Raw genomic sequence first — 16,384 nt, forward strand, 5'->3', positions numbered from 1 at the left:
TTGTGCACGATACAATCAGTTGATTTTTAGACTCACTTGGGCTAAATATAAAATAGGAAAACCTTCGGCCAATTACTGATGATTGAAGATTTCTACATTCGAATGGTTTACATAAAATATTTATTGATTTTAACAAATTTCATGCATTTTAATGAGGCACGAGAAGAAATAATGGCTTGCTTTGAAGTTCAAGCATTTAATATCTGTCCCAAACAAGAAATTTAATTTGTCAGATAAAATTTAATCCAAACTATAATACCTAATGATAGGGTAGGCCTTCTGGTACCGGTATAACAAAGTAGTTTATAGCAACTCTTTCTGTTCTAGCTAAATTAAAAATATAATATGAGACACGAATTTTTTTGGCTGTGTTTTGAAATTACCTAACTGCTGAAAAGAATAATGCTTCAACTAAGAACACTACTATACGGTAAGTATTTTTAAAGATTTATGCGAGCAGCAGTCACATCAAAAATCACAAAAATATAGATTTATTCTATCCACTCATCAAGTATAATTATTTGAAAATATTTTATTCGTTGAACTTGATTTTGTGTAGCGTATTTCCTATCAGTTGATAGATGTAATGATGTTCCATGTTCAACTGTTATAAGCTCATAAAATAGTTTCAAGCTTCAATTTTCAACTTCAAATACATTTTAAAAAATATTTTTCCAATGAAATTTTGCGGAACGTACTGCTTAAGTTCAGAGGATCCCATGCTGGAGCTTTTTTCAGTGAAAGTTTTAGTTTAGGAATCTATCGATCAAGAATGCATCACAAGTTGTTTAAAAAGTATGCCTCACTTTCATAGGCCAAGCTTCTCATGCATTAAAAAGCTGAAATTGAGATAGGATGAACTTGGAATTCAAGTTCATAGAATAACAAATTAACTGGATTTGAATGGATTATAAATATAAAGAAGTAAATACTGGATTGAATTAATGGATTTTTATATTCAACAAATAATGAATAAGTACATAGGTCAAATGGAAAGTGTACCCAACCATTACAATATATTGAACACAGGTCTTAACATACTGTATTTCTAGAGATAATCTTTAGTATTATTTGATATTCGAGGCCAGCTCGATTGATTTATTAATTAAATATTAATCACAATAATCAAATAACAATTCAACATTTTGTTAAATGATTCTGCCTAACAATACCTCTAACTACTTCCCTTGAATGGGTAAGGAGACAATCACTCTGAAAACTATGATAACGCACTTAGGTTAGATGCAGAAGGAGGACTTAGATTAGGATAAGGAGGAATAACATCTTGGATCAGTATCGCACTTGTATAAAACTATGATGCCAAATATACGAGAACATATAAGAAACTGAAGAAATAATTAATTTGACAAAGATACACAAAGATTTTATTTTTTAATGTAATGAGACCTCCGTTTTCAAGTTATACTCATTAATTCAAGCATTGAAACCAAACCATTACAATTCGTACTTTCAAAATTGGTAATTTCAATGCGTTTACAAATTATTCATCTGGAAATAAAATTATTGAATTTTCCAATTATACAATACCGGATTCATTATTACATAAATTGATTCACTTCCAAGACATTTTAACTAGAACCATTAAAACAGAACAAGATGATACCATGGACTTGGTGATAATATACATTACTTAGCAATAATAATTTGCTGTACAGATGAGTTGTGATATAAACTAGGTCTATGTTTGGTTTCTTTAATTATTCTTCAGGTATAATCATATCAAGGGACTAGATCCAATTAGCACAGGTTGAATTTAAAACTGGTTTAGATTTGATTAAACTGTTCAAGAAAAATCAAATAAAAAGTTTTTACCAAAATTTATGGATAGTCTATTATATCATGGTAGGTTTTGTTTATACTTGTCTATAATTACTAAATTTGCGTATCATGTAGTAAAATTGCGTGTTACATCAAAGGATCTACTCCCTATGTCTATTTTTTCATATATTCTTGTTGAATATTTGTGGATGAATTCATTCATTGTCATCCACTGAATTAAAGGTAATAGTACAATAGAAGTCGAATAAAATGAACTAGAAAACCAAAATTATACAATAACAAATTAATTGATTACAAGAATTTTAAAAAGGTTAACTAAACCATGGAATTAAAAAAAAAATAGGAATATGGAAGAAAAAATTGACGATGAAAGACTAATGAATTGACAGTAAGCAATATTAATATTAGATAAGTAAAAACACACACACTGAAAAAATGATTAGTAAATCATTAGGAACATGAAAATGAATAGGATTGGAAAAAGAGGAAGAGTGGAAAAGAATATTGGTCTGTGAAATTATTGAAAAAATGAGTCTAATTGAAGAGTTTCATAAATTTTAGTAAATCGTAACTTAAATAGGCTAATTAATTGAGAACATAAATGGTTGCCCAATAGGGATCAAACATCCAGAAAGGAAACGATGAATAAATTAAAATGAAAAACATTACACGAACATAAAATACATTTTTTTTAAAGAAAATTAATCTTTTCCGGAAAACTTTCTCATTTTCCATTCTCTAGCTCACGCCTACTAGTGATATATTTTAAATGCTTCATATAAGATTTCTATCATCCCGAGTCTTTCTTCATGTGCAATGATCAATTTTCACTGACAGCAATGATTAACAAGTAAATTAAATGGAAAACAAGAATGAAATTGGCAAGACATTGAATCAGAATTGTAAGTAAATATGCCATATTTGCATTATTCATTATTATAAAATAATCATATGATTTTTTATGAATTTTAGAAGACATTGTTTCAGTCACAATGATATAACTGAGATAATAAAAGCTCAAAAATACCAACGACAATTCTTTTCGATTCTTGGTCTTGAATAAATCGAAATTGTCTTGCTCATTTAATGTTTTGTCATTTTTTTATTACAATAGATTTTGTCAAACTCTGTCTCAATTTCTGATTTATTGATCGTGTATTCATTTCAATCATCAATCATGTACTCAATCTCTCAAAATTCATGAAAAAACATAATTACTTCAATTACATGTACTAATTGCCTTCCATAAATAATCCAACATTTCTTGACAAGTCTCTTTTCATAGAGAACCTCTTCTCTCCAAACAGAATGATTCAAAGCTGTTCATCCTGATTAGTGTTTCATGTTTTGTTTGTTACTTTCAATTTAGCACACCATTTCAGAACCAGCATCTCAAATTTTCAGTGACCAGAGATCCAATAATTGAATTCCAGAGCTTAGCTTCGTAAAAAATAGCCCACAATCTACATGTTCATATTCTTAGCATATTTCATCTAAAATGATAGCGTCATGATAATAATTATAATAATCCTGTTGTTTGTGAACAAGCCCACAAGCACAGTATTCAAACATTATAAAGAATAAATAATCTGACTGTCCAATGATTATTGATTTTTCTCAAAGAACAACAATTAATATCAATGCAATAAAAAAATGAAAATAATAATATCGAATTACCAAACTAACTAATTAGAGAAGATTAATTCTCTAATTTCGTTATTCAAAAATTATGAACCTATACAAGAATAGAATTGTCAACAGTTCCCTTCAAAACTGGGTTTAAACATAATGCAGTATTGTATCACTTCACAATATTTTTCCATTTCTCATGTGGTGTAATACACATCAGAGCACATGCACAACAATCATTCACACTTCATCACAGAACGGAGAAAATCGTCTTGTCAAGAACAATATCACCAATTTTACAATCTTTATCCAACCGAATGAGTATGACGATGTTATGTCAACAACTTGAAAACGAAATGTGGAGATCCTTAATTAAATTTTCAGTTACATATTATATGACTAACACCAAACACATAAATATTGACTTACTTTTATACTTAACCCATGCCACAAAAGAAGGTGCGAATAATTTATATTATCGAATTGTCATCAAGTGGCTAATCAGATTGTGTTCAAATTTTCTCAGTTCAATTCTCCTCAAAAAGTCTAAAACTTTGAAGTCTGGTTAGAGAAAATTATTACTCAAAAATCAAACTGCAATATTTAGACTTATTCGAAAAACATGAATCAGATTTTTGATGTATTCATCATGTGAATTACATTTTATTTTAATTTTTATGATCATTAAAAATCACAATACTGATTTGTGTATCATTCCCTTTTACTGATATAACAGCTTCATGCTGCGAACAACAAAAAAATATTGCTGATCTTCTGGAATTATCAAATTGAATTTATATGGTACATAGTGTTTTCAAACATTTTTAGTGGTTATTTGTTTATCTACTACGGAAGCTAGAAAGTTATATAGGAACCTATCTAAGTAATCGAAATATCTTTAAGCATGATTCAATCTTCTATCATTCTACAGATTGCCACTTGATTGAAATAATGAGCAAAACGCGCGAGTTCAGGCATACCTTACTGAGGTGATGTAAGCAGTCACATAGACTATAGATACAATAACAATCAAGAAATGAGACTGATGAAAGGGAAGTCACTGACTACTCACGATTTTGCTGGCATTCTTACTGCTTTGGCTGAAATGCACTAATCCACTACTGGTACAGCAGCAAAGCTCCTTTTGGTGCTACAAGTCATCTTCTGAATTATATTCCAGTTTTTTGACCTCCGCTGTGTTACCTGTAGTTGTCTGATTTTTGGAAATGTGGTTACACTTAGATATCTCATTCAGTAAAAATGGAGTCAAGTTGAAAGTATTACTCAAATACAGACAGATCATCTTATTTGCTATAGTTATGCAAAATATTATACCAACTTCATAATGATAGTCTACTTGTGAGAATGATCGATCTCATTACTTGATTATTGACATGAATAACAAAAGTTTATATTTTGTTTATTAAATAGAATAAAAACCTCACAAATAGATTAGCCTACTGAATAAAACCGTTCATTTGAATTAATATATGATAAAAGTGCCCTCTTTTTTGGAGATGAAGTGAATAATTTCCAAGATACATTGAGTGAACAAACACGTACTATATAAAATTTGATGAAGAAAGATGAACACATTTTGTAGAATATGAAAAACATTGGAAATTCAACTCCAACATATGCACCTTCTTCTGTGGCAGGTCCTCTATTTTTGCAGAACAACTATTGTTTTTAAACATTTTCTTTTCGATTGAACATACAAAACACATAGGCCTTAATATATATTAATAATGATTAATTAGTTTAAACCTTGATAACCATACATGAAAAGATGTTGTAAATACTGAACGACAATCACTGTTGCAGTATTGTATAGAAGTATGGTTCTTGTCACTCTTTGTAACAGATTTAGGTTATAACACTACTTTGCATTACTTTGCATCATTTATGAAATACAATGACAAGGACACATTGATGAAATGTATGATGAGAGAATAATATAATGAATGGTATATGATATATGTTAGACTAATCAGTGGGTGTTTTACTATGCATGAGGAGAGAAGCTTACTTCATGGTTCTAATTGAGTTGATACACCTATATAGTTATAATTCTATGAACTCAAATCTTCTATTCATACATAAATTTCAAGCATTTTTTTCAAAAGCGAACAGGATAAAGAGAGAAACGGGTTGAAGGATGACAAGAAGGCACACTGGGATTTAGTATATGGAAGGTGTTTAGCGAAAGTTTCATGGACAACAGTTGCAAACTAATAGAGTGATATCACACATGATGAACATTTGAAGGGTACGGTACATGACATATAGTGGGTGAAGTATCGATGCAACCGAAGAAACACGAAATAATCCATGTCCCTTATTAGATCGATATTATATATAAAGTAGTTATGGATAACTTACAATGAATACATAGTTCAAGCATGATTTGATAATAATTACTTGAAAACTATGTATCTTCTGGTTGTAGTATTCTGAGACTCGATACACATTAAATCTGAATCGATTAGATATGGTATAGATGAATATCAGGTTAATTTAAGGGTTGATAGAAGAAAATAAAACCAGAATAATTCTTAAAGCTGAACCCACACCCCACACTATTCCATCCCGTGTATAAAAAAATTGAAGAAATAATTATTGCTTTCTATTCGCTCTGTTAAACGAATGTGCATAACCATTTCCCAGTTTCAGATTGAGATTAGAACTTCAACATTTAATAGGAGGGAGATTCTGAGACAGAAGAAATTTAATAACTAGTTTTCTGTATTATATTCTATATAGAATTTATCCGCTAAGCTAAAAGTTACTGTATTCTGAAAACTCATAAATTTCTATCCTACAAGAGAATTTCTTGAGACTTTTAATGCTCGATCATGGAGTGATTCGTATTTATGATACTATTACATCTACTATTATTACAATTGGGATAAGAAATTGATAGATAGGGAACGCGAATATTCTCTTTGTAATTTCAGACCCAGAAAATGTTTTAGAAGCAGAGTAACAGTCACTATTGAAGTTCGGTATCACGCCTTTTACATATCAAGTTGGGAAGATTCCAGTACGAATGAGAGAAAATAAATACATGTAGATTTTAGCTTATGAATATTCTGATTAGAGAACATTTTCACTGGATACCTCCAAGTAATTGAATATGTATATAATATTTACATTTTGATATAAAATAGTTTCGTTTATATATGTACAATATGTATGTAGATAAATATCTACAAGCCTTACAAATGTATTTATGTGACCAACTTTTAAAATAAAGATAGAAAGAGAGATAATGCTTGTTGAAGTTTCATTGCACGTTGAGAGAAACCACTGATACAGATATTGGAGCTAAAAAACTGGAAGGAAATAATTGAGAGAAACCACTGATACAGATATTGGAGCTAAAAAACTGGAAGGAAATAATTTTGGATAGATTTTAAAGATTGAATTTCTGTTTTCGATAATAGAAATGTGAGTCCAGCTTCATCTCACTCAATTCCAGAAGTTGGTTATATCTATATTAATTATTACATATCGAGCCTTAGAATAGAGTCTCAGAATACCCAGGATTATTAACAGATCACAGAGTTTTGACATGAACTTTGGATATCGAAATCCAAAGATAAAAATGTAGAAAATAATGTTGACATTGAGGCCCTCGACTATTATCATGTATGAGAGAAGTACAGAACATGATAATAGAGCAGGCTTCAACGTACACAAAAATAAAATAAAAACATTTATTCTCAAGATAACCCAGGTAGTAGCGCCATGTGCGATACTAGGCCTACGTATTTGAGTGAACGAAGCAATACTTTAATCAAGGATTACATCTTCTCCCTTGTGAAATCATAATTTAAAAGCAGTCAATAACAGAGCTTGGCTGCAGATAATTCTACGTGGGTTATCTTGAATGCACAGCTGAAAGCCTTCAAAAGATTTTCAAACAAAAACGTCCCAACAAGATTAAGGGTTAATAATTCGAAACAATATCAAAATGAAGGAAGGCTGTTCCGCTTTCTTGCTTTCTGAACTTTATCATATTGAATTTGGAACCAGAAAGCGTGTTCCAACCCAATGTGAAAACCACAACATGTGTAAAACTGTAAATATTGTAGATTTTCTTGGAAGAAGTAAGTTGTTGTGAATAAAAAGTAGTTACACTACAATAAATAATACAATAACAAAACATAGAATTCACTTCCGAAGAATAAACCCTCTGTTTATTCTCAAGACCACTGAGTTTCAGCATTATGACTTGAGAATTTGTAGTTCAAAGGGTGCATCTCCCATACTCCAATGAACACATTTTCAGTAGATTCACTATGCACTCAAATAATAATAGTTCTTACTGATTTTTTAATAATACTGTTACGCAGCTAATAGGCTAATATCTAAAATGACATTTGGTCTTGTTATTTTCGAACAGAGTTACAAAAAATCTGTTACACTCCACTTATCACAATAAAAGTCTTGATAAGCGCAAAACCAATGTAACGTATAATTATATACTATTACCAGTATCGTCGAACTCGATGAATTTAAAAATATTTATTATTATTATTAGTTAATCGAGATTAATAAGGTGTCAAATACCAACGATTAGGCATAAATAGTTTAGCATAAGATTATGATCTGTACAGAAATCAATTTGTATTCAACACAAACATGTCACCACCTCTACCAACAATTATTTACATGATCAGGAATAGAAATTTCAAGTCTGAAATTATATTCTACATCTTTAAAGCCTTGACCTGAGTTTTGAACTGTTGTGTATATTAGAAGAACTTTCGTGACAATTTTTCAAAAATCTGAATTAAACCGTCATGAAGATAGAAAATTTCAAGTGATAGGCAAGAAATACTGAAAACTAGTTGACATTTTGACTGGTAGGGTGAGAAAATATTTGAATATAGAACTACAAACACACATAGAATTTCTTAGTGAAATATTTGAACGTTTCAATATGTGCAACTTCCAAGATATAAAGAGATTACAAGTATGACGAACATACAGAGCAGTATGATGCGTCATCAATTATATATTCAAATCACTTTGCATTGACACAGAATAAATTTTAAATCATCTTTACGCGAAATAACTTATAAGTACAATACATTTTGAAATTTTAACGTACATTATCGTATCAGCCGGCACTTGTATAATATGTATAAATATGAACATTTCACTTATCTTACAGTTTCTCGACGCGAATGATGAAATGCTCAAATCGTTAGTAACGTTCATTATCTTGTATAGGTTTAAAAAAAGAGTTCGCAGAACTAATATTGTTCTCTGTTCCTCTATATTCTTGTTTCACGCAAAATGAATGAAGTGTAACAGATTCCTTGCCTGATGGGAAGGATAGGGTTGTGCTATTCAATTATTCCGACCTCTGAAGAGAAAGTCACAGGTCACCTATCTTCACAATCGAATACCTTACCACACCTCTCCTCCAGGTTGTAGTCAGATTCCATCTGAAAAAGTTCCAACATACAGTAATAATACAGTTACTAGAATAGAAGCGAATGTTTTATTTATTCAATGAAAATGATGTCGACTGAAGAGATTAAGAAAAATTTAGGTATTCGAAAATATTATTGAATTTTTCTTCTGATGATTCCCAAATAAGCTCATAACTAGTGCTTAGGTTATAGAATGTGCTTGGCCGGAGAGTATAGAATGTAAAAGAGATTATTGATTTTTTTAGTTCAATATACAATTTAATTACTAAACCAATTTAAAGTATATAATACTATTGATAAGAATACTAAGATTTCACTCAAACCTCACGACAAAAATTGAAACAAGTTTCAAACTTCTAAGCTGAAAATTTAATTGAAAATATTCACCTATCTAAGATTTTATATGATAGAGTTGGTCTAAAATATGATACAGCTTTGATATCAGATGCTGGTCAACAGCCATCTTCTGCTAACATTACAAGCTGATGATGAAATTATTGAGTTTACTCAATTTAATCATTATTTGATTCTTAATCAATCGATTATTCGATCAATATTCTCAATTATAATTTTAATTGAGTAACTATCATCTGATTGAGACCAAAAAAGTAATTTGATGATATTGTTGTGAAAAATGTTCGTGACTAAATAAAGCAAAGTATAGTTGATTAGATTGGGTGAAAAGGAGGAACTATTAGAAGAAATAATGAGATAAAACAATTATTCAACTACTGGGAAATTCTCAAATAAGTAAAATTCAGTGATAGCATTTCATACATACTCAAATATTAAACCCCCTTTCTAAAGAGCTATTGGAAGTTTATCAAGTCCCTTAGTTACTTGAAAATTATCTTTGGACAGCTTGGATAAATTTATTGTATATAACTTGTTTCAATGTTTCTAATGTATTGATAATCAGTGAGCATTCATTGCACATTGAAATGATTCTGTTTAATCCTTATAAAATTCAAATTTGAAAAACATCAAAGAAACTCACAACACTGCGTCAAGTTGACCTTAATGGTTAGACCTTGACCTACCTTGATGATTTGACCATCTGTGCGAGGTTTTTGTGGCCCAATGAGCTGCAACGTAATCAGCTGATCCACACCTTCAACTGCGATCACAACGAACTGACCACCGGAGACTATCTCCGCCGCAGTTATTCGACGGTCCGGTGTGTAGACGGCAGCTTGCTCACCTAATGATACAAATAAATAACTACTGTAAATAATATACTGTAAATAAAAAGTGGAAAGTATTGAATGAAAATGGCTTGATACAGTATTTATCTACTGTTGCAAACATCATGTACACACACGTATATCTATTTATGACATTGTGCACAAGTACTAAACTTGAGAAAACACACAATAGGCTGATGACCTAAACTGTTTAAGCTCAGATGATCAGATGATGATCAAAACTGTTGAAGCTCAGAAAAACAAGCAGATTTTGAATTTGAAATAGTTTTTATGAATGTTTTGAATTTAAAAAATCTGATACAACAATTATTCAAAAAGCCTAAATATTATCAAAATATGTTATTTATAAAACAATTGGAGATACTAGTTTTGGTTGTAACACCAAATTATCAATCTTTAGTAAACAATTAAAAATAAATTCAGAAAGTGTACATTACAGTACATTCCCCTGAAAATTACTCCTCTAATACACCTCTCCTCTAATGGAACAGTACGTGTACGGTTCATAGGAGGAGCTAATACAACAATAGGTACAATACTTGAAAAGAAGAAGTTTACTTAATGGTGTAACAACAAGCTAACAACCTAAACAAGTATCTAGAATTGTTTTATAAGTTAGTAGTTTTGACAATATAAAGTCGTCTTCATTTAATTAAAACAAGCTATTTGATTCACTAACTTATTATGATTTGTAGTGAAAGAAGGAAATAGCCTAAGGTTGGCATGATAGAGCCTTGTTAAAACGTTTTGTCTTATATATTAGGTTGGTTGGCTACTCTATATTGTTGAGTTCGAAGCTTGTTAAAATATAGGCGTATCAGCACTGAAATGTTCTCTATACCAGTCGCCAACAACCAAAAATTAACAATGGCCTGATTGCATACCGTAAGTAATTTTACATATTTATAGATTTTTGGACGTACAATTTTTTGTCTTCTTAAAGATTCCACCAAATTGAATGGAAAATGCGAACACATGATGAGTTGAGAACATCATATGTTTGCCAAGCTGTGTTCAATCCAAAAGAATTTATAAGAACGGAAAAAATCGTACGTTCAAAAATTGATGTTTGTGTAACTGGCTTCAGTGGGCATAGCATACACCATTTTCTGATAGATTATAACTTATAATACTGATATGATATAACTGATAGTTTGAACCATTTTCCTACAACTAAAATCAACAAAGAATTTCTGCTTGATCAGTGGGCATTTTCTGTTAAGTTACAACTGATAACTCTGAAAGGATATAACGGTGTATCAAGTATGAAAAACACAAATTTCACTCACTCCTAGTGTAAAGGACAGCTATTCGGGTTAAAAGCAAAGAGGTTCGCTAAGAGTAAGCTTGAGCCAGATCTGACAAATTAAACAAGTTAAATCAAGCTATTATTTCATTTATTAAAATGTCATATATTCAAACCACTAGCTATTTCAATTATGTTCAAACTCATGCAGTGAAAACGGCCCTACATCCTATATTGGGAACGGATAATCATCGCTTTCCTATAATAATGAAGAAGAAATCTATTGATAGCGAAGATTATTATTTTATTATTGATGACCTTTTGCGATGTTCCACAGCCTCATGGATCTGTCCCTGGATTTGGTGTCGTAGGAGATGAAGGTTCCACCACTGGGATCGAGTCTCAAGCACGTGACTGGCCCAGAATGTCCCATCAGCTTGCACCTGCAGTTTCCTAGAAAAAACCAACAATTTTTAAAAATATGTTTCGAGACGGATTATTCATTTTAGTAATAATGTGACAAGAAATTAATATTTGAAAAAGCACTCACTCCCTCTTTGTAATTGTGATAATTTTGAGTATATAAGGAGAAAATTTTCATCTAGTTTAGCATTCATATCAGACGATTCTTCTAACTTCAGAGAAAAACGAATTTATGTAATTTTTACAAGCATTTTTTTTCTTCAAACATCGCTGAATTGAATATCTCTAAATAACAGAATTAGCAGCAACTAAGTAAACGTTTTACGTCATTACATCTGTTGCTAGGGAAAAGAATAATAAATGTTAGAAAAATGTAACATATATATAGTGAGATTCACGTTTTAAAATCAGAGGAAATTATATGAAGGCATTGATGTTACTTTTCCGTTTACACCGCCTTCTATAGTAGACAGCTGTGATTCAAGTTATCTCATCATATCCGATCTGATATTAAAAGTTGATTCTTGTTAATAATGATAAATTCTTTCTCAAATATATTCTTTCAGGAATTAATAGTTTCAGATTGATGATTTGATGTAGAAATTGAAATAACCGACATAATATTTGGACGATTTCTGACAAAATTAGGAAATAGAAGAAGTTTTAGGCGACAGCCTGTTTTTTCTTGTCCAATTATTGTATTTTTTGCTCTATCCAATAAATGAATGAATAATGATTTGTCTAATAAAATTTAAAATTCAATAGAATATAATTAATCATAACTTACAAAGTATGATCATTTAAAATAATTCAATTTTAATAATATGTTGGCAATTCATTATATTTCTACAACTGAAAGGGACGTTTATCTCAATTTATTGAGTAAACTGAATGGGAGTAACGGGATTAGGTGTGACTCTACAGGTTGGCTCTACAGGTGTTCAGGGCTAACAATACTAACTTCATTCATAAGATATAAATAACTAGACAAATGTAAGTAAAGTACACTGCAACTGATAGCAAATGAAGGATTGATAGAATAATTAATTCGGTTCTAAGGACAAGAAATGGTCTACTTGTATATGCAAAAGAAATTATTGAAAACCGAAGAAATCCAAAACAAAAATTAGACACTACATGAATCTTAATTTTTTTAGGTGAGAACAAACACCGATAAACTAGAATGAGAATAACAAAAAACCCATGATACCAAAAACGAAATGGATTCCATTTGTATTTGAAGAAGAAAATTTACATAAGAATTTATCTTAAATTCTTGAAATAACGTGTTGACATATCAACATGCGTTGTAGTGTCACTCTTTGAAAAGCGGATAAGCCAACAGGCCTGGTATAGATTGATGAAGTTTCCTTTTATATGAGTAAAGTATACTTCCAAAGAATCAATGAGTGAATGGTTTTCAATAAATGTTCTAAAAATAAATAACGGTCTTAGATGATAAATTAACATAATACATGAAAACAGTGGCTTAGAAAACAAACAAAAAAGCGGCGAGTGAAAATCAAACAAATTGAAGGAAGAAAAACATCACAAGTAACAAAAAACACAAATATGAATATGAAATAGTTTTGCAAAGTAATAATAGAAAATAGCAGGAAGGTGAAACAGAAATTCAAATTCATCTTAAATTTGTTGAACAACAACAATAAATTGTAAGTGTAACTGAGATTAATCAATGAGAACGTGAATAATAAAGAATAATTGAACACACACAGAAATTGTGTGATAAGACAAAAACCAATAAGCAGGAAGGTGATAAATTCCAAGTAACTTATATTGATTCCCCCATAATTAAAATAACCACAAGTGCTGTTGAGAAGCAATCAAACCTCAAAAAAAACAGGATAAAACCAAAACAAAACACATGATGATGGAAAACAATATTGTTTCATATAAGAAAAAACTGTAAGTTTAGACTGAGATTCAAGTTAAACTTCTTAGAACAGCAAAGATCGTTAGTGCAACTAAGAACCAATGACAACAAAAACAACATATAATCGTTTTTCAGAATTTATTAGAATAATAAATTCGATTAATAAACTCGATTTTATTAGAATAAATTATAAAAATTTAAGATTAGAATAATAACATTTAAGTTCGATATGAAAACGAAAACAACGTACAACATAAAGCCGAAGTCACTATTGATGTTGATTTGATAAGAGCAAAAAACAATGAAAGTGCCATATTGAAACGAACGCAACATAAGTTTACAGTCGAAATAAAAATTATCATAAGAACAACAAACAATTAGACAAAAGAATGTAAGTGCAGTACGCAAATCAATATAAAAAAACAACATTTACGTACGATAAAGTTGAGATCGAAATAATTGATTACAATTTCATAAAACGACAAAAAGTAACACAAAGTAATGAAAGTGCACTATCTAAACCAATATGAAAACGAATAAAAATGGAAGCGACACATGATGCACAAATAGTGTTAATACCGGTGACAAGGTCCCAGAGAAGAATGCGGCCATCTTCGTGTCCACTAAGGACACAAGCATCCTTGGATGAAATGTCAAGGGCAACGCAATCCACTCCAGCTTTCCATTTCTTGAACAAAGTGCCTGACTGAAGGTCGTACACGACTATGAAGTTGGGACCCGGCTCATCCACTTCCTGAAGTTGCACATCACAGACAAAAACACACCTTTACTTCTAAAGTTGTTCATTTGTGAAGATTGATCACTGGTTAATTTGTCAAGATTGATCACTGGTTTATTTGTCAAGATTGATCATTAGCTCATTGTGTGAAGCTTCTCTTCTATAATGAAGAAAAGTATCGTCTCCAGTGAAATTACTGACAGCACGTAGAAAGAAGAAGGCTAATAATTTCGAAAATGTACGAATAAGAAAATTGTAATTTATTCTTCGGGAACATAATTAATTGAATTTTACACAACTTGGCAATTCACATGCAGTGTTATGTACGGTAAGTATCTCATATCAAGGGTTTACAGTACAATGAACAATCAAAAACATTATTAATTTTAATTATTTTTTTTGTAAAATCACCGACATCCTGACAGTCATCCTTATATTCATTCAATATATAAATAAATGGTTTCATCATATTTTAGTGAACAATGAAATAGGATGAACAGTATTCTACTATTATTTTTTAAAAATTTATTTTACATTGAAATTACTTATATCTGTAAAAAGGAAAAGAATGAAATTTTGAAAATCTACGCTTTACGTTGATGATTTTTATTGAGTATAAAAATAACATGAAATGCTATTCTCTTGGAATGAAACTCTCAATTCTGTATGGTATTAGAATATCGGAAAGCAATTTTTAAAAATGTTAATAGTTTAGAACAAATAATTAACTATAGTGAAACACATTCAATATAATTTGATGTGTCGAAACCACTTCAATATGTGAGTGTTTGTTTTACCAAAAAACGTTTGATGCATTGACTTAGTTATACGAGATTGAGCCGTGGAACACAGTTAAGGCTTTCTCCACCTATTCTCAGCTATTTGAAATCATCAATTTTGTATTTCTATACACATTTTTAATTGAAATTATATCGTCTAAAGTGAGAAAGTAGAATGGAATTAGTAGAATAAGGCTCAAGATGTTTTAAGGCTTAAGATGATTAAAAAATATTTTCTCACCGAAGTGACACAGCAAACGAAATGACCCTCGTAAGTGATTGCTGCTAATTCGGTGAGGAAATCATGGTGTGCTATCCTCAGATCGTAGAGCAGTTTCCGCGAAGTTAGGTCCCAAACAAGCAGCGGAAATGGTTTTTGAGTTTCGTCGCCACAAACCAGAATCCTGAAGAAGAAGAGTTCAGTTCATTTTAGGTTAATGTTAATGCTGAACTCATGAATTCAATAATTTTTTCATGATTGACACATCATGATTGACATCAATTAGAACTTATATTGTATTTTATTCTATGAATTGTAGTGTCACTCTTTGAAAAGCGTACAAGCCAACAGCCCTGGTATAGAATGGATGATGAAGTCTCCTTTTCTATAAGTAAAGTATAGTTCCAAAAAATCAATAAATGTTCTAAAAATAAATACGGTATTAGATGATAATTGACATAATACATGAGAACAGTGGCTTGTTTGTTTGGAAGAAGACATTTTGAGTACTTTGGAGAGTAATAATATTATGTAATTCTCATGATTGACTTTCAAAATAAAGGCCAGCATTAGACTAAAAATAGTTGATGAAACTTCTTACATTGAAGATTGGAATCAACTGTTCGATATGTCCACTTACACTAGATATGCATAGGACAGCTTATTATCTGATGAATGTTACATTTTCTAGTGTAACTGAAAATCTGAAATCATTCTATTGATTAAACTCTACGTTAAATGATTTGATCCAAGATTTGACCTTAACATTAACTTGATGTTAAGGATGAACAGTCAAACATGATTGTTCAAAGCAATGTAACTTGGCTTGTAAGGTGTATAATAAGTTTTGTGGTGAGACTGTATATATATTGTATATAGCGGCAGTACATTTGAGTTTTGATAGATTAGCGAGCCGATGATCAGTATGGTGAGAAACTGTTCTATGAACGGATCATTAGATAGTGTTTACATCTCATGCGTTTGCAATACAAACATTTTCAA

General features: G+C 30.6%; 1 protein-coding gene across 4 annotated transcripts in view; it reads right to left on the bottom strand.

Annotated features, from left to right (window-relative positions):
• Window positions 1-929: 929 nt before the first annotated feature.
• The window catches only part of LOC111055416 (NACHT and WD repeat domain-containing protein 2), a 281,193-nt gene continuing 265,738 nt past the window's right edge, over window positions 930-16,384 (bottom strand). For 3 of the 4 annotated variants that reach the window (XM_039441803.1, XM_022342621.2, XM_039441804.1), the window contains exons 22-26: window positions 15,404-15,566; window positions 14,224-14,398; window positions 11,646-11,780; window positions 9,917-10,077; window positions 930-8,888 (exon numbers count right to left, since the gene is read on the bottom strand). In XM_039441803.1, coding sequence (XP_039297737.1) covers window positions 8,826-8,888; window positions 9,917-10,077; window positions 11,646-11,780; window positions 14,224-14,398; window positions 15,404-15,566 — 697 coding nt within the window. In that variant the 3' untranslated portion in view covers window positions 930-8,825. Of the gene's footprint in view, window positions 8,889-9,916; window positions 10,078-11,645; window positions 11,781-14,223; window positions 14,399-15,403; window positions 15,567-16,384 lie in introns of those variants that run through there. The other variant, XR_005573081.1, reaches the window with a different exon arrangement.

Source organism: Nilaparvata lugens, chromosome X, assembly GCF_014356525.2.
Source record: "Nilaparvata lugens isolate BPH chromosome X, ASM1435652v1, whole genome shotgun sequence".
Classification (NCBI taxonomy): Eukaryota; Metazoa; Arthropoda; class Insecta; order Hemiptera; family Delphacidae; genus Nilaparvata; species Nilaparvata lugens.